The 20233-nt window shown below is 40.8% G+C and overlaps 1 protein-coding gene across 4 annotated transcripts in view; it reads left to right on the forward strand.

Annotated features, from left to right (window-relative positions):
- The first annotated feature begins 3325 nt into the window (after positions 1–3325).
- KLF8 (KLF transcription factor 8) overlaps positions 3326–20233 on the forward strand; it is a 57284-nt gene continuing 40376 nt past the window's right edge. For 2 of the 4 annotated variants that reach the window (XM_055269459.2, XM_055269458.2), the window contains exon 1: positions 3829–4734. In XM_055269459.2, the coding sequence (XP_055125434.1) occupies positions 4728–4734 (7 nt within the window). In that variant the 5' untranslated portion in view covers positions 3829–4727. Of the gene's footprint in view, positions 3406–3828; positions 4735–20233 lie in introns of those variants that run through there. The other 2 variants (XM_055269455.2, XM_055269457.2) reach the window with 2 other exon arrangements.

Genomic DNA, 20233 nt, shown 5'->3' on the forward strand with positions numbered 1-20233 from the left:
TTCTTCTCTCAACTAACTAGATTTCCTTCTCCAAAATAGCTTTATCCTTTGCTGGCAGTAACCTTAGTGCTGTCCTCTGGGACATGTGAGGAACTTAACACTGGTTCAACATTAGCAGAGGGGCAAAAGGTCTCCTTCTAGCTGAGCTCGCAGAAGGAATATGCTCTCTGGGGAACTGTGGAATAAGAAGAAAAGTGGGTGAGGAGGACAATTTTGTTCCCACTAGGTCTGAACTATGCCCTGGTTTTAGCTACATTTTTGTTGTTCCACAAACAACAGCGATTTAATGAATGCAGATTTTTCTGTTTATATATTGCTTGACTTCCCTCCCATTCCCCAGCCCAGCTTTACCCAGCTGAGGTCCTAACTCCCCTGCCATCTACCCACCCTTCCTCACTTTGCCCTATTCTGCCCCACCTTCCTGTCAGGCCCAGCTTCTGAAGCCTTCTTTTTTTTATTGTTGTCGTTCTACTGGGAGCAGAGAGGGTGGAGTCCTCTTACTGAGGCTTTTCCTCCTCCCTTCCCTCCAGCCCTCAGACTGGGCTCCACCCTGGTAGTTTGTCAGCTGGCTTTCAGGAGGAGGAGACGCAGGATGATGAAGAGGAGAAAGAGAGGAAGGGAAGAACAGCATATGTGGGCCCAGAATCGTGTCTGCATATTTCTCAGCTGCTTTTCATTAGGTTCCACACTTAATTTAATACTCCTCATCTGATTACTTGGATATATAGAGGAAAGCACAGGCTGCTTCTTCAAGCAGTCTCCCTCACGCATAAGGTCGGATGGAAGGAGTTGAAAATATCGCAGGTTGCTATTTGGTTCATGTTTATTCTAGCCAGCTAAAGAAAGGAGAGCCTGAGGTGCTCCTAGAAGGACAGGGAAATTTATCAAAACTTCTAGTTCTGCATACCTGCTCCCTCACACCCTTTCGTGTGACATAGACAACACCAACCACATGCTGATTATTTCTATGTGTCAAGAGTAAAAGAATATAAAGGCAAACTCCCGCCTTTGACATTAACTGTGGTCATGGGTTTCATAGTTCCCTGTGAACCATCTTTGGGTCCTAATTTGAGTGAGACAGAGGCCATCTCTAAAAGACTTGAAGGGGAAATGTGGACTAATAGGCTGTGTGCGTACAGTGAAATTGAGGGTTCATCCACTGGAGCCTCTTAGAATGGATGTTCTCATTCCACTGCCCCCCAACACCTAGCATTGTTCTTGATAAAGCACAGGTGCTCAATACATTTTATTGACTGAATGGATGAAAGAACAGATGGGAAAGGATCTTGGGTTTGTTTTTCCAAGTTTCAATAACTTCAAGTTTTTCAAAAACTGAATTTGCCATCTAAGGTCTAAGTTTTCCCCACAAATAAAGTTGAGGCAGTATTTCTAAAATAAACAAAAAGCTAGAGCTTAAAATAAATTTGTTAACAATAAAGACTTTTAATAAAATATAAACTGTTAAGCTATCTGTGTATGGATCGACCTTCTTGAAAAGCTATTTCAGACTGAAAAAGTAACTCGATGACCTTAAGGCACACCCACTGTATTCAGGGCTAGTAGTGGCTACTCTTTTCAAAATGTTACTTCAGCAATCTACTCATTTTCATCTGCACATCACAAAAATGCATTTATTATTGATATAAACTGCTTAATGTCTTTCACACACTTGAATCTAAGAGAAAACTTTTCAGCATTGCTCAAAACAGTGCTGTAGTGGTGAGAATCCTATATTGGATAATACTTCCCAAATTTTATACATTGAGAAACAAAGGCTCCAAGGAACAAAGTAAATTTTTTAAATGAAGGCGTAGAGAGTTGTACACTTCTCTGTATGATTCCATCTCAATATATCTTACCTTGTAAGCTTGGCAGGGGTGCAGGTGGTGGTGAAGAGATACAGTGAGACAGAGAGTTATTTATGAAACCCCTACTACAGGGACATTCTTTTATGAAACAAATAGATATGCATGTGTATTTATTTAACCTGTCACTAAGTTTCCACATCTGTAAAATGGGAATAGCAATGTCTACCCATAGGATTGTCAGAAGGATTCAATGAGTTAATATACATAAGAGGCTTACAACAGAGTTTAGTACATAGTTAATGCTCAATAACTATTATTATTGTTAATAATAATATAACTTGGCATCCAAGTTACAGAAATGAGATCACCTGGTGCTTCAGCTCAAGGACTTTATAGTTTAGTAGGGGGAGGCAATTATACCAACAAATATGTGCTCCGAGGTAGAGAAGGGCACAGAGGAAGCAATGGTCAGTTTTGCCTGAAGAAATTAAGTAAGGAGGGGAGATGACCTTGAGTTAGTCCTTTCAAGAAAGTGGAAAGATTCATTGGAAGGACATGCAAGAAAAAAAAGGTGGACAGAGAGCTTAGTCTATTTCAGTCAGAGAAAGTAAAGCAACCCAAAGCATAGAGATTGGAAACAGCTTGGAATTCTCAGGGATTTGTAATCCAGGTAAAGCCCAGGAGAACAGCAAAATCTCTGCTGTTTGAGAGGTAGACAAAGGCCAAATCACAGCAGGTTAAAGGATGAGTTCCAGGGTGCTGCCTTGGTTGTATGGTGGTGCCATTCGGGTAGCTGGTGAACTACAGGAGGAAGAACAGAGTGTTTTGGGGAAAAGAAGGTAGATGAGATGCACAGAAGATATTCAGGCAGAAATATTAACTAAGCAAGTAGACCTATGTCTTCGAAAGTACTGGGCTGTGGCCCTCCGTTTCCTTATTTTTTTTAAATAAAGGGCACAGAGAATATAACAGTACCTAGTTCCCAGGGTTGTTATTGGGACTAAATTGGGAAATGTTGAATGTAAAAGCACCTGGCTCAGGGACTTGCCCATATTAGGTGCTGAATACATGGCAGATATTATTATTTCTCCTGTCTCTTTGCTCTTCCTCCCTCTGCTTTGTTTCTTGTCTCTCTTCTTTTTCCTCTTCTTTAAAAGAATTGTGGTAGGGAAGAGGCACTGAAAATGGGCTGTGGTTGCTTGTGACTTCCTGGCCTCCCATTAAAATGAGCTAGAGAGAGACTTTCAGGCAAGCGTAAAGAAATCCTGGAAACATGGCTCCTATCCTGTGGATTCAGCTTTACGGGGATCTTCGCCAATGCCTGGCTGAGAGGCGGTCTCAGGGGGTTGAGAACTCTATTCTTAGAGGTCTGGTATCTGGGAGACTGAGAAAGCCTTTCTTAAGTCTCCCTGCTGGGCCACGCTGTATTCACAGATCATCTTCAACTCCTTCTTCTTCCCCACCTACTCCTTCGCCCTCACCTCCTTGGCTTATCTCTTGCTAGAAAATGCACCCAGCTCCAATCTCCGTTCCTTTTAGCTTCCTCCCTGAGAAGACACTGTGACCTCGCTGTCCTTGCTCGTGTTACCATGGAGAGGTAGGAGAATAAATATCGCTTCCAGTTGTCAGCTTTTTTGTTTTCTCCTTTCCCCATCCTTTCGCTCTTACACAGCCCCCAGCCCCAATCCCAGTACCCGTTTCACCACCCTCCCCTGGAGAATTAGCATAACCGGAGTAAATAGGTAATCAAGCAGTGTGCTTGCAAGCCTTAATTTTGGGACAGATAAGGAACTGAAATTGATTGGAATTATACCTGCCGCTGCTGGAGGCTGAGGGAGGCGGCCGCCAGAGGCGAGGCCAGCTCTGTCGGCCCAGGGCCCCGCCCCACCCCCTCCTTCCTCCCTCCTCCTTCTCAGCCCCACCCTTCTCCACCTCCTCCCACTTTGCACTCTCCTCTAGCGGCCGCCTGTCCTTTTTAAGGAACTCCACCCTAGGTGGAGTCCTCACGATAGTCACACCTCTCCTTTGGGCCTAGCAGGGCCAGAGAAAGACGGAATCACTCTACCCACTCAGGTTGCCCAGAGAGCACTTTAGGTTCTGACCCGCGTGGGGCGCGAGGTCCCCCGTGGGGCAGCTAGGTGCCTCCAAGAAACCCCGCCCCAGAGGACCCGCACGAGTTGCTGCCATTTTTCGCTGAAGCCCCTGCCCTGGGGCTGGTGTTCTTCTCTATGATTCTACCAATCGTCGGCATTTTTTTCCTCCCTTCTTTCTTTTTAGGAAGGCGCTGGGGTGTGCGGCGGCAACGGCGGCGGTGAAGGGATCCTCTTGTGGTATCTCCTCGTGGGTTCCTGTCTTGAAGGATTTCTTCTCCGCCTCAACTTTGTGTTCAAGAAGTGCTTTGGGGATTGGGTTGGTTTTCATAGCCCCCACCCCCGGCCCTCTCTTTTTAAAGGGTGTGTGGAGTTCAGAGGATGGGTGGAGAGCGGGCTTGGCCGGAACTGAATTGGTGGAGGTAAAAGCGGAACGGAGGACCTTAAGCTCTGGCCACTTCAGCCCAGCGAACCCACTTTATTTTTGTCCAAGGAAAAACTGCAGGGAGGAGGATTCTTTTTAGGAAGTCTACTCTGCCGGCCCCTGATTTTTGGGTTGGATGCTTGAGAGCTTTGTTTCCCTTGTTCCGAGAGTGGCCCAGCTGGGTCTGAATCGACTCCCTCCCCTTTCGATCCCCTCCTCATTTTCCAGCCCGGAGAAATAGGGGAGTGGGGGCCCAAGAACAGGAAGACGAGAACGCGTCGCCCTGCGCTATGTCAGAATGGGGCGGGTGTGAGGGGAACAGCTCTCTTGCGATCAGCTCAGGAGTATGAGCCTCCCGGAGGACGGCATGAGTTCTGGACACTTCAGGAGTCCTCAGCTAGTGACATGGTCGGTAAGTGACTCTGGGACTAATACCCACCCACTCCCACCTCTTTCGTCTAGATTCAATCCCCCTCCCAGTCCCCCTGCTCCCCCCACACACCCCACTTGGGGTTTCAGCAGTGGGGGCGGGAGCGGAAGGTTAAGAACACTATGTGGAATCAAATGAAACTCAAGGGAAAATGACTTTGCTAAAGGGCTGGGCAAAGAAGGGCCAAGAAGGAGAAGAGAGAGCTTGGTGGAAGAAGTGGAAGGGGGCAAGAATGGATGGATTTGTCTAGTCTAGTCTCCCCTGTCTCGGCACTCCCAATACTCCTTAAGCGGTAAGGATTGTCTTTGACTTAACCCCACACAGCCAAAGTCACAAACAGAGAGAACAGGATTCACAAGGCCAAAGCTCCCAGGTAACCCCCTGAAGCCATAGCGGGTACCTAGAGAAGCTTCTGAAAAGAGGGAGGAGGAGACAGTGGTTTAAGGTGCAAAGTTAGGCTATTGGAGGCACAGAGTGAGGCCTGGAAGCAGCTGCCGGGGAGGAGCTGCTTTGGGCGTGCCAGCTCTTTAAGGAGGGGCTGAGCTTGGTTGGAGAAGGAAGCCGGAGCCTAGGCTCTGCTCCGGCCCTTTAAGACATGGCCAAGGCAGTTGGTTCGTCTGTGTAGGTGGAAGACTGATTGGGCCTAGTTGCTGTGATTGCTGAAGTGAATCCATTTGTTCAGCCACTTGGCGGAGCTGTCTTTTTATGGGCTTTTTTTTTTAACCCTAAGAATTTGGGAAAAAATAAATCACATCCAAACAGGTGGCCAAAGGCACGATGTCTTATTTCTTTTGGTATTGTCTTAATCGTGAAGAAAGGCATTTATTAAGCACCTGTCACCCAGTGTGGTAATAATTGAGCAAAAAGAATAATCTTTAAATTTGGATTTGAAACTGATGGAGATTGCCATGGTTTGGGGTAATCTGCTTTGAAACCCTAGTATCACCACTTATTAGCTGCATCACCCTGGGCCTTGCTTTTCTCTTCCATAGAATGCAGATTAATAATTCTATCTCAATAGATATTCGGGTGGATGAAATATCTTGTGTATGTGGCAGAGGCTGCCACTTGTATCCTAGTTTAACTTCCCTTTTCTGCTCAGTTTGGAACTCTTTTTCTGGACCACTGCTGATAAAATTAGTGTTTTTCTGTCCTTAAAACACCTTCCAGATGTGGTGAAAGGAAACTTAGGAAGACTGAATTAGTTTGTCCAAAGGCTGAGGCTAGAACACAGGTTTTATTTGCTTCTGATTTAACATTGTTTCCACCAGACTTCATCACTTCTGAAAGAAAGGGCTACTAGCCTGCCTTTTCTCTCATTCTTTGGGCAACTTAACCAGAATGATATAACCAACAGGACTTTTGGACAACAGAAACAAGTGATAGATAAATGACCTCACCCCATTCTTCAGAGTTATGGGGAAGCCCTTGAGAGTTGTTGACCTTTGGTGACTGCTGGGGACACAGAGAATGGGTGGGGAGCAATGTCTTCAGGTAAGCCTGGAGGGCAGACAGGCAGAAAACATAGGAAGAGTAGACATAATAACCTCAAAAGTAAAAATGACAGGTGCATCTATGTAGTTCACCCTCAAGACCAACTTACTTAATGGCTGTACCTTCAGAGCCCTCAGGAGCTATACATCCCTCTTGTTTAGACTTTTCAGGACACATTGGAAATTGGGAAAAAAATAACCATGTAGCAGACCACCATCACCACTCTCATTGTTCTAATACATGCATTTCTGAGATGGGGTTCTCATTGGCTGAGTTAAGTGAATTCCAATAACCAAAGTAGCAAACAGAGCCTAATCATCTTTGATCTTGCCAGATTGTCTGTGCCTGGTGTGGTGGGGGCTGTAGATGATCTTCTAAGATCTAGCTTTACAATGTCATGATTTTGTGAATGAAGGAAAACTTGATTCGGACGATTGACATAGATGATTATCTAGTATGATTACCATCTTATTGTTAAGTAGAGTATGAATCAGGGAATAACATTGCAGTATTGGGCTCATTTGTTTATTCAAAGACAGTGTGAGATCATGTTTGGTATTCTTTCTGATTTTTTTTTTTTTGACATGGTGTTTCGCCCTTGTTGCCCAGGCTGGAGTGCAATGGCGTGATCTCGGCTCGCCGCAACCTTCGCCTCCCGGGTTCAAGTGATTCTCCTGCCTCAGCCTCCCGAGTAGCTGGGATTACAGGCATGCACCACCACACCTGGCTAATTTTGTATTTTTAGCGGAGACGGGGTTTCTCCATGTTGGTCAGGCTGGTCTCGAGCTCCCACCCTCAGGTGATCCATCCACCTCAGCCTCCGAAAGTGCTGGGATTACAGGCATGAGCCACAGTGCCCGACCTCTTCCTGATTTTTATATGCTAATGTTTACTATCCTCAACTGAGTTTCATCATTTAGCCTCAGTTTCCTCATCTCTAAAATGATGTGATAATTTGTGATTATAAATAATGTAAGTAAAGCATTGAACCCAGTGCCTGATATCTAATATGTTTCATAAGTTGCGGTCTCATCATTTTTGTTATTTAAAAAATTTTGTTTTATTTAAATGCTGCTGTGTGTTTGCAGAAGTGGAATGTAGATTAGTGGACAGGAAGCTGGATTTAAATATATGAAAGATGCTAGATGCTCTGTATAATATACTAAAAGATGTTATCTGTGTATTTAGACAAAATAGATGTGATGTGGGCAAACCAAGCTCTAGGATTATTAAGGAGCCCATCTCAAGAGCCCAATCCAGGTATTTCAAATCACTAGCAATTTGACATTTTGTTGTAACCTCACACTCACCATTTCTAATATACAGCCCATCATCACCTCTGGACTCTTCACTCCTTCCTCATTCAAGACTCTTCCTTTCACTTCCCTGGTTCTGCAACTTACTATGACCATAGTAATGGTGAACTTATTTAAACTCTGTACTTTAGTTGTCCCATCTGTGCATTGGGGATAATAATAGAAACTACCTCATAAGGTTGCTGTGAGGAATAAGTGTGTTAATTTTGTAAACACTTAGAAGGCGGCATGAAAGTGAAGCAGTGGGAAAATGTAGCTGTTGTGGTACTCATGTCCCATGCTCGAATGCTGGTGTTAAACTTTCCCCTCTTTCTCATTTTCTCATTTAATTAGATGCCAATAGCTGTTGTATTTTTCCCCTTTGTATCTGGTATCTGTTTCTTTATTATTATTCTAACTGCCACCATCTTAATTTAGGCGAGAGGTGCAAACAATTAGCCTACAGACCAACTAAAGCTCACACATGTGTTTTGTTTTCCCTAAAATTTAAAAACTTTCAACTAAAACATGCATTTTCAATTGGTAATGCATTCCGCGTGGCTCAAAATTCATTATTTACTAAAGGGTGCATGGTGAAAAAGTCTCCCTCCTATTCCTGTTCTCTAGCCACCATTTTGCCTCGCTGGAGGCAACTAATGTTGTCTATTTATTAGGAATCTTTCCAGGGATATTTAGTGTATATCAAGCAATGAGTGTGTGTGTGTGTGTGTGTGTCTGTGTGTGTGAATAACATTGTAGTATTGGGCTCATTTGTTTACTCAAAGATAATGTGAAATCATGTTTGGTTTTCTATAGATAGATAGATGGATGGATATATATATATATATATATATATTTATGGTTCAGTATCTTCTGATTATTCAAAAGAAACTGGAATTCTAGGAATTTAAGTGAAATCCGATTTTGAAATATCGGTTATCAATCAACTTTTAAAAGTGTGTAACTAGGCAACTTGACATACTGACACGAACTGAATTGCGACCCCCCCCCCAAAAAAAAATTCATACATTGAAGACCTAATACCTAAGCTTGTGACTGTATTTGGAGATACGGCCTTTAGGAAAGAAATTAAGGTTAGATGAGCTCATATTATATATAATACATATATAATATTAGTATATATGTAAGAACCACAACAACTATATTTTCTCACTGCTTACTTCACTTTCATGCCTTCTTCTAAGTGTTTACAAAATTAACACACTTATTCTTCACTGCAACCTTATGAGGTAGTTTCTTTTATATATATGTGTGTGTGTGTGTGCATATATATATATATATATATAGATCCCCTTCACCTTTTATACACAGATAGTAACACATTCTGCATATTCTCTACAACTTGCTTGTCTACTTAAAAATATACTTTGGAGATATTTTCATATATGTACATTTTTTAAATGCCTCATTCTTTTGTATGACTGCATAGGTTTTTACTATATGCATGAGCCACAAATTTTTAAACAGTTTTCTGTTGATTGATCTTTAAGTTATTTCCAAACTTTTGCAGTGTTATTTGTAATAACAATAAAAACTTTTGTAAGCAGTGCATTAGAGATCTCAGGCTGCCATAACGAAATACCATTGACTGAGTAGCTTAAACAACAGAAATGTATTTTCTCACAGTTCTGGAGGCTGGAAGTCCATAATCAGGGTGCCAACATGGTCAGATTTTCGTGAGGACTCTCTTTCTGACTTGTAGAAGGCCACCTTTTCACTGTGTACTCATGTGACCTTTGTACAAATGGGAGGAGAAAGAGTGAATTCTCTCTGCTGTGTCTTCTTAGAAAGACACTAGTCCTGTCAGAACAGAACCTCACTTTAATGAGCTCATTTAACCTTAATTTCTTTCCTAAAGGCCCTATCTTCAAATATAGTCACTAGGTTAGGTCTTTTTTTTTGGTGAGTGGACACGGCACAAGTCAGTTCATAGCAGTGTGTCAAATTGCCTAGTCCCACACTTTTAAAAGTTGGTTGATTGCCAATATTTCAAAATCAGATTTCCCTTAAAATTCTAGAATTCTAGGCCGGGAGCAGTGGCTCACGCCTGTAATCCCAGGACTTTGGGAGGCCGAAGCGGGAGGATCACCTGTCAGCAGTTCGAAACCAGCCTGACCAACATGGTAAAACCCCATCTATATTAAAAATACAAAATTAGCCGGGCGTGGTGGCACATGCCTGTAATCCCAGCTACTCAGGAACCTGAGACAGGAGAATCTATTGGACCCGGGAGGCGGAGGTTGCAGTGAGCCGAGATCACACTATTGTATTCCAGCTTGGGCAACAAGAGCGAAACTCCATCTCAAAAGAAAACAAAAATTCTACAATTCCAGTTTCTTTTGAATAATCAGAAGATACTGAACCAGCATTCTCTCTTGGCAATAATTGCCTAGAGTTGATGAGCTTCTCCCTCCCTCCCCTTTAAAACTTGTATTTTTTGTTCACCATGTTGCTCATCTGGCCTAGGTGGCCTTAACCTGTCTGACCCCTAATCTAGATATTGAGATTATGGCACCTATGTAAGCTCTTACCGCAGTACTCATAGAATGTTCCAATAGCTTCTAGTTCTACCTTGATTTTTTCTGCCCTGTCTACTCTGAGGACCACTGCAAGGATATATTCCTTAAAACACTTTTAAAAATTATGCTACTCTCCTTCACTCCACAGTAATTTACTGGGTGTCTACAAAGTTGGAAGCATCATGCTAGAAGCTGAGGTGATAGTGGTAAACTATCACTTTAGGTTAGGTAAACTATCAGTTTAGGTGGGACCCTTGCCTTCATGGAGTATGCAGTTTACTTTTCCTCTCATCTGGATTTCCTTTCTGTTTCTTCTTGACTGTCCTAGTTCTTCAAAGCCCACCTCAAAGCAAACCATTTATTTGAAATTTTTTCTGACTATTCCATTCTCAGTAATCTCCTCCTCTCCTAATTATTGCTCGTAGCCTCAAATCATAATCCAGCAATGCAGCATCTATTATCTTGTAATATTTGATTGCTATTATTTTATGCATAATTGTTTCTCATCACACGGACCTGGGATCTCAAACTCAAATTGCCAGGGCCCAGTAAAATGAGAAAAGCATGCCCTGTCTAAAGGGGACAGCTATTGATCATCTCCAGCTAATTTTTCCCTTGTGTCAATGTACAGTCTGTATTATAAAATCTCTCAGCTTTTTTAGAAAAGCAAGAAATAGGATTTTTTTCTTAAAAAATATGAAATCTGCATTTGAAAGGTTGTTATATGTTTCTGTTTTAATCTTTAACATCACTATGAGAACCAGGCCAACATCTGCAGCAGGCTGCCAGTTTTCTCTATCTGACCTAGACTGCAAATTTACTGAGGATAGAGGCCAGAGACCGTGAAGTTTGTTTTCTTCCTTCTGGTATTACCTCCTCCCTCCTTCCCACAAAATATCTGCTACAGTGTTGGCTATTTAGTAGGTTCTTGGTAAAGACTTGATTATCATCAGAAAGTTCCCCTTTAAGTTAACCATGATGTCCTGTAAATGACATAGTAGTTCTACTTTCTCCAAATACCTAAATGTGCCTTTGAAGACAATTATCAGGCCAGCTTTCTTTTTCCCTGTCCCCCTTTTTGCCAGATGTAATCATCTACATTTCTTGATCTAGCTCCATTTTGTTTTCTTTTAAAAAAATTGGTTATTTCTCTAGAGTTGCTTTCATTTTTTTCTGCATTTCTCTTCTATTTACCATTTTTCTTGAAATATTGTACATCACAAATAAAGTACAGTATCTTCAGAAAGGTCTACATGATGCTGAGCATATATTTAACTTTGATTATTTGGAGCTAATTATTCCATCTCTTGTTTCTTCCTATACGTTCAATGATGCGGTTGTTTCATCTTCAGTTAGAATGGGCGGGGAGGTGATGTGAATATATTTATTTCTTGTTTGTTAAACTAGTTCTGATAAATATACATAACAGTTGGTGCTAAAAGAATAATAACATACTTATTCCTTAATTTTGTAGCTAGATCCTAGAATAGATGTGTAGCATTGAATTGGCTACTGCATTAACCTCACTTTCTGGAGCTCTACAAACTGAAATGGTCCAAGACTCTTCTAGGATGCCTTGTCTTGGTGCTCCTGAACCACTGCTTGGGCAGTGAGTAGAAAAGTTATTCAGGAGCCAAGGTCTCTTCCCTTAAGTACCTGTTGCACAAAACATGGATGAGGACCAATTGTATTGTTACAAATTATTTGTGGTTGCCACACTACCACCATGTTTAATTTATTGGAGGAGATTGTTGCATGAAATAAAGATATGAAGTAATGAAGAGGATCACATGAGATGTTACATAATGATTCAGAGCAATGAGTTTTTGCTGCTGTGGCTCTTTGTCCCTTAGTGCCATTGCTGGAGTTGTAATTCGTAGAGGTTTTGTTTTATAATTAACATAATAATTAGTGGGAATCTTTTAATACTCTGTACATATATTCAATATTAGAGTTTGCTGCAAAGATATAAAAACACCTTCATTATTATTATTTTCAACTCTAACAAACTATTTCAAAGTGCAGGGTAGTAGCATGTACTTTAAGGAAAAAAAGAGCTTTGGTATCAAACATCATACCTGGATTCCAATCCCAGCTCAATAATTTACCAGTTTATGTGACCTTGGGATTATTTAATCCCACTGACTATTTCATCATGTGTATAGTGGGATCAACAGTAATACCTACCTCACAGGGCAATTGTGAAAATTAAATGTGTCCCATTAGAAATGCCATGAAGTGTGGCACACGTTTACCTATGTAACAAACCTGCACATCCTGCAGATGTACCTCAGAACTTAAAAATTCAAATTAAAAAAAGAAATGCCATGAAATGGTATGATATCTGGGATTTGCATAAAAATATCCATTGAGATAGGGGGAGTGAGTCGAGGTACAGATGAAATAAGGTTTACCATTAGCTGAAAATCATTGAATCTGAGAGTAGGCACATGGGGTTTTTGTCTACTTTTGTATACATTTAAAATCACCCATAATTTTTTTTTGAGGTGGAGCCTCACTCTTTCACGCAGAGTGGAGTGCAATGGCATGATCTCAGTTCACTGCAACTTCCACCTCCTGAGTTAAAGTGATTCTTGCCTCAGCCTACCGAGTGGCTGGGACTACAGGTATGTGCCACCACACCTGGCTAATTTTTGTATTTTTTAGTAGAGATGGGGTTTCACCATGTTGGTCAGGCTGGTCTCGAACTCCTGACTTCAAGTGATCCACCCGCCTCGGTCTCCCAAAGTGCTGGGATTACAGGCGTGAGCCACCGAGCCCAGTCATTCATAGTAATTTTTAAAATACCATTGGAATGAGACTCAAGTTTACCTGATGGTTTGTAGAAAACTTAATCCTTCTTGACATCAATCTCACAAGTTAAGCAGAAACCTGAGATGATTATTATGGATTTTCCATCTATGTCCTTGTAATAAAATCATATATCATAGAATGTTATAAACTGGAAGGGATCTGAAAAGGACTAAGTAGTTTACTCAAAATGACACTGCTAGATAACAGTGAAGCCTGATCTAGAATACAAGTCTCCCAGATCCTAGTTAAATGATTTTCCCATTGTTTCACATGGCCTTCTTTAATAGTAAGAGTTTTATCTGCTTATTGCATATAAGATTAATTATTGTTTAAACATAAATATATTTGTTCAACGGAGATTCAAGGCAAGGGGACTGGTTCTAGGCATCTGAGGTTATGTTTCTATAATACCTTTAAATCTGTTTTGTCAATTGATTCTTATAAGTATCTTGTGAGGTGAATGAGGAGTTATTTCCACTTTCTACATAAAGTGACGACACTTGCTCAAGGTCACACAACAATTTACTGATTAAACTAGAACTGAAACGCAGGCCTGGAGTTTATTGAGCTTCATCTCCACTTGTATTTCCAGTTTTAGACTTTTATCATAATTCCTCTTAGCTTTCATCTTTTTCCAGAATGAGGAATCTTCATCTCTAGCACATTCCAAGGTAATTTTTCATTCTGGAATATTTATTGTCTTTTTGTGGAAAAGAAAATGTAGCTTAACATCAGCATCTGAGAGAAGCACAACTGGCTGAAAGCACTGCAGGTGATATTGTAGAACATGAACTCATGGGAGAGTGGAGATAAAGATATCAAAAATCATACATAAGTTTGTTACTGGAAATGGTTTACATCTTAAGTATGTGACCGTATTTATGTACTTTTAAAAATTTTCTGACAGAAGTAATCCTAAAAACTTATATGGCTATTTTATCTTTACATCTTATAAGACATTTTTCCATGTGTTATCATGATTGGTCTTCATAACAGCCATGAGTGGGGAGGGCTACACTGGTGTATTCCCATTTTTCAAAGGAGAAAACAGACATAGAAAGGTCAAATGACTTGCCCAAAGTTATAAATCTCTTTTCTGGTATTTCTTATCACCTTATATCTTCAATACCTTACATGACTTCACTACTTCAAGTTTAGCTGGCTGTTGTAGTAATTATGTAATACTAGATTTCAGTCTTTCTGTCACTGTCATTCATACGTGTTATGTGCTGTCAACCTTCATTTATTTTTGTGGCAATATGTTTTCTCCTCTTAAATTCTGTTCTTTTTAACATCCTAGTTTGCCCCCACTTCCTTTTATCTCATTCCAGGTAAGCTAAGAAGGAAAACTACAGGGGTTTTCTGGTTTGTTTGTTTTTTCTTTCTGGTGAAAAGATACACATAAATTTAGAATTAGTCAGCTGGACTCAGTTTAGATGATCCCAATTTTGTTGGCAACATCCAAAGCATTGTAATCAGGAGCCAGTCAAACATATGCCTTCTTCTCTCCATCAGGCCAAATCAGGGTGTTGACTGGCCACGTCAATATCATAGAGCTTCTTCACAGCCTGTTTGATCTGGTGCTTGTTGGCTTTAACATCCACAATGAACACAAGTGTGCTGTTGTCTCCTATCTCCTTCGTGGCTGACACAGTGGTCAGCGGAAACTTGGTGATAGCCTAGTGGTCAAGCTTGTTTCTTCTGGGGGCACTCCTCCGAGGATATTTGGGCTGCCTACAGAGTTGCAGTGTCTTGGGCCGCTGGAAGGTGAGGGGCATGTGGATCTTTTTTGTGTGTGTGGTTGTGGACACCTTTCAACACTGTCTTCTTGGCTTTCAAAGCCTTTGCTTTGGCTTTGACTTTAGGAGGGGCAGGAGCTTCCTTCTTCCCTTTCCGTGCCATCTTATCGGGGTTTTCTGTTTTACACCTACTTCTGAGTACCTGCTGTGGTGGTGGTTCTTGTAATTTAGATTGGGTACCTCAAGTCACTCTCCAGCTTTTGTGTATGTTGAAACTCTTGCTTTTTTTTTTTTTTTTTTTTTTTTTTTTTAGATGGAGTCTCACTCTGTCTCCCAGGCTAGAGTGCAGTGGTGCGATCTCAGCTCACTGCAACCTCCCCATCTCCTGGATTGAAGCGATTCTCTTGCCTCAGCCACCCAAGTAGCTGGGATTACAGGCATGCACCACCACTCCCAGCTAATTTTTGTATTTTCAGTAGAGACAGGGTTTCACCATGTTGGCCAGACTGGTCTGGAACTCCTGACCTCAGGTGATACGCCTGCCACAGCCTCCAAAACTGCTAAGATTACAGGCATGAGCCACCATGCCCGGCCCAAAACTCTCGAATAGAAAAGTCATACAGAGCTGCCTGCTGAGGTGCTACAACTGGGAGTTGAGGTTGAGTTTTCCAATGGTGATAGGTGTGAGCCTGTTTGGGGGAAATGAGAGACATTGGAGGATCTTGCAATCTCCCTTTATTAGGCAGTTGGTTTATAGCAACCATTTATTCCCTGCTGTGGAATCTGCTTAAAACAGAAGCTGGAAGATCCCACTGGTACCCAGGTAATTTCATTATAGCTGCTTTATGTCTCCAGACTACTGAGGTTTAAATCTCCTCTCTGCTGTTTACTAACTTGGTGATTTGGTGGTAAGCAACTTCATCTCTCTGTGCCTTAGTTTCCTCGTTTTTAAATTTCATTCAATTCAATTTAATTTTTATTTTCTGTTTTTGAAACAGGGTCTCTCTGCACCCAGGCTAGACTGCGGTGGCACAATCATAGCTCACTGCAGCCTCTACCTTCTGGGCTCATGTGATCCTCTTGCCTCAGCCTTACACAACAACATGCCTGGCTAATTTTTAAATTTTTGGTAGAGATGGGGTCTCACTATGTTGCCCAGGCTGGTCTCAAACTCCTGAGCTCAAGTGATCCTCCCACCTCGGCCTCCCAAAGTGCTGGAACTACAGGCATGAGCCACTGTGCCAGGCCCACTTTCTTCCTTTTTAAAATGAGGAAATAATGGTGCCTACTACTAGCGTTGTAAGGATTAAATGAAGATCTCTATAGATAGATAAATAGATATAAACAGAATATCTGTTTATATTCTGACACATAGTAAGCACTCAATGAATGTCGGCTGTTATAGTTCTTTTTATCACCATTCCATTATTAATGTCATGCTGCAGAGATATCCTGAAGGCTTTCCCAAAGGCCCATTGCAACACTACTCTTAATTCCTCTGGAAGATGTACAGTAAAATTGTCTGAAAATAAATGTGTACTCTAGTCTTTCTCAAAACCCTTAAGCATTGATTTTTATTTTTAAATAATTCAAGTACTTCTTATAGGTTAGAGGCGAAAGATGAATGATATCTGCTTAAGATCTTCCTAAGTGATTGGTTGTGTTGTCCTTAAATGTGTTCATCTTTTAGCAGACAATTTTTCAGAAAGAAGGTGCTCACCAGATTTGAGGTATTAGGAAATGGTTGGGGAGCACTATAATTTGAGTCAGAGGACTAAAGTTTCAGTTCTGATTCTAGCACTTCTAAACTATGTGATCTCGGGCCTCCAAATTTATTATGTGTGAAATGGAAATTATATGAAAGCTGTGTATTTCCTTACTGTAAAGCTATGTCGATGTATATAAGACATTATTTGAATTGTCCAAATGCTGTATCTTGTCAAAGCACAAGGTCCTTTCTTAGGCCTGAGTCAGGGTTTCCAATGCTCTGCTTTCTTTTTAGTTGTAGGCTCTAATGACTCTGCTTTGCACCCCTCCTTACTTTATCTCTTCTTGTACCCCTTGTCACTTTACCTGTAGGCATTTTTCCCCTTCCAGGGTTGGCCAAAGGATGAGATGTTTTCTTCTTAGCCAGCACCTGCTCCAGTTCCTTGGAGGCACTGTTCAGTTTTGTAAGACAAGCTGATCATTATAGGAAATGCCATTTTGGTATAATATAAACTTGGGGACATGACAAAAGTTACATAATTTTATCAAACTCCTATAGTCACAGTACCTGGAATGTGGTTTGTGATGTCCTGCATATATGAGACATTGACCCACTGGCGATGGGACTCAATCTTCTTCCCTATTTCTTCCTCCTCTGTTTCCTTCTATAGTACCCCTGCCCTTAGGAGAAGGACCAGAAAGTCCAGCTTGTAGACACAAAGGCTTGAAGAGCCAGTCCAAGCAGAATAATGGTTATTACCTCAAGTTGGTAATTTGCATTTCTGCTGTCCTCCTGTCTGAGTGATTCACATCTCAATGGCCCAGGCCATATATACTATAATCCCCTTTTGTATATTTCCTTACCACTTCCCTGACAGCCTCTGTGCAGCTGTCTGGTCTCTCTTAGACACTTAGAGCAGAAATTCCAAGTCTAGAGAAAAGCAAGAGGCTCATAAATCCCTCTTAAAAAAAAACCAGAGCCACCTTTAAGACCTTCTGTGGGCCTTAATTTTCTTCAGTTTTCAATTTTGCCTGGGTAAATATTTTTAAAAATTAAATTTAAAAGAGGAGGTTATATACCTTCCCAGAATCTTTCCTTATAGTTATTCCTACCAATATTTAGAATGTTGACCAGGATTACCTAATGGCTACTCCATTTGGCTGTTTTCTGGGTGAGGGCACTAACCAGAAATGGCTGAGACATTCTTAATTGTCAGCTCTCCCTCTTATACTATTTTACTAAAGTATTTGTGATATAGGAGGGCCAAGAAGTATTTTTCAGGCTCCTTGATTGTTGCTATTAAAGCTTTTGAAGATGGGCAGTTATAGTTCTGGATATGGCTCTATCTTTCCTCATTTCCAAGATCATTCATTCCTTTATTCACTGGACATTAGTACATAGTGTATAGGAGATGCTCTGCTAAAAGATAGGGATACAAAAAAAGGAACAAGACTAGGTAACTATTGAAGGGCTCACCTGGTGGTGAAGGAAACAGACAGTTCCTCTTTGTGCCAGGTACTGTTGTAAATACTTGAACATATATCAACTTGATACATCCTCATAGTAACTCTGTGACCTGGTACTATTATTATTCCCATTTTACAGATGAGAAAACAGACACAAGAGGCTGGAAAAACTTTGCCCAACTTCTTACTGTTAAGAAGTCACAGAATCAGAATGTGATTCTAGGCACTCACTCCAGAGCCCACATGTTTTACTACACTTTGAGAGCAATGTGGAGTGTTGACCAGAAGGGGAAGGAAGTGACTATGAAATGATGAAGGGCTAGATTTAAGAGATGTATCTGCAGGAGAATTATTATAGCTGATAACCAACTGGCTGAAGATAGGGAGAGAGGAGTCAAAGGTGGCTGACCCCTAGGTTTTTAGACTGATAGACTGGGTTTATGGTGGTACTAGAAATTGAGATTAGAAATATAAGAGGCGGAGTAGGTTTGTGAACTCATGGGGTATAAAAGTCCTATTTGATACACAGGACAGATTCTTTGGGCCAGAGTTCAAGATTCTGATAATCAACAATAATAATAGTGGTGATAATAGCTAACTGAGAGTGTTCTATATGCCAAGATTTGTTTTAAGTGTATTTACGTGTACAGTTATTCATCACTTAATGAAGGGGATATGTTCTGCAAAATACATCCTTAGACAATTTTTACATTGTGTGAGTATCATAGAATGTACTAACATAAACCTAGATGGTATAATCTACTACAACCTAGGCTATATGGTATAGCTTATTGCTCCTAGGCTACAAACTTCTATAGCATGTTACTGTACTGGATACTGTAGGCAATTGTAGCATAATGGTGTATATTTGTGTATCTAAACATAGAAAAGGCACGGTTAAAATATGGTATAAAAGATTTTAAAATGGTGTACCTGAACACCACTTAACATGAAGGAAACTTGCAGAACTAGAAGTTGCTCTGAGTAAGTCACTTAGTGAGTAGCGAGTGAATGTTAAGGCCTAGGACATTACTGTACCTTACTTTAGACTTTTTAAACAGTGTACACTAGGCTACAATAAATTTATAAACAATTTTTTTCTTATAAATTAACCTTAGCTTACTATAACTTTTTTAGCTTAAAACACAAATCCTGTACAGCTGTACAAAAATATTTTATTTCTTTGTATTCTTATTTTATAAGCTTTTTTCTATTGTTAATTTTTATTTTTGCTTTTTACAAGTTTTTGTTAAAAACTAAGACACAAAGAGACACATCAGCCTAGGCCTATGAGGGTCAGGATCATCAATATCACTGTCTTCTACCTTATATCTTGTCCCACTGGAAGGTCTTCAGGGGTAATAACATGCATGGAGCTGCCATCTCCTATGACAACAATACCTTCTTCTGGGATACCTCCTGAAGGACCTGCTTGAGAATGTTTTATAATTAACTTCTTTTTAATAAGTAGAAGGAGTACACTCTAAAATGATGATAGAATGTATAGTGTAGTAAATACAGAAAACAATAACATAGTCATTTATTATCACTGTTAAGTATTACGTACTGTATATAATTATATTGACTGACAGCACAGTCGATTTGTTTACACCAGCATCACCACAAATACATGAGTAATGCTTTGCACTGTGACATTACAGTGGGTATGATGTCACTAGGTGATAGGAATTTTTTTAGCTCTGTTAATAATCGTATAGAATCATTGTCGTATCTGTGATAACACTTGGACACAGGAAGGGGAACATCACACACCGGGGCCTGTCATGGTGTGGGGGGAGAGCGGAGGGATAGCATTAGGAGGTATACCTAATGTAAATGACGAGTTAATGGGTGCAGCACACCAACATGGCACATGGATACATATGTAACAAACCTGCACGTTGTGCACGTGTACCCTAGAACTTAAAGTATGAAAAAAAAAGAATCATTGTCGTATCTGCGGGTCATCGTTGACTGAAACGTCATTACATGGCATATGAATGTATTAACATGGAATGTTCACATTAACTCTGTGAAGGCAATACCGTGTTCCCCTCTTTTGGCAGGTGAAGAAACTGAGGTTCATAGAAGCTAATATAGCTTCTCAGAATCACTCTGCTTCCTCAACTCTGCTGTCTCTTAATCCATAGGAATCGAAGAACAGATTGGAGATGGCTCTCTTAAGTTGTACTTGCTAGAAATAATGAAGCCTGTTGAAGGTGTTGTGTGAATGCAGAGGGAGAATGGATTCTTCTCCACTCCTACGGATGTTTCTGGCAGCAACAAAGAAAGCTCTCCTGGCGTTTTGGTGCCCCCCTGTGGGCTGTATGAGAGTTACCTGACCTCACATTCTTTTTCCACCATCACACCTCCTTTTCCTGTCTTAGAAATCAGAAAAAGCTTTAGCTACCCTCTACCACCTCTC

The sequence above is a fragment of the Symphalangus syndactylus genome, chromosome X, assembly GCF_028878055.3.
Source record: "Symphalangus syndactylus isolate Jambi chromosome X, NHGRI_mSymSyn1-v2.1_pri, whole genome shotgun sequence".
Classification (NCBI taxonomy): Eukaryota; Metazoa; Chordata; class Mammalia; order Primates; family Hylobatidae; genus Symphalangus; species Symphalangus syndactylus.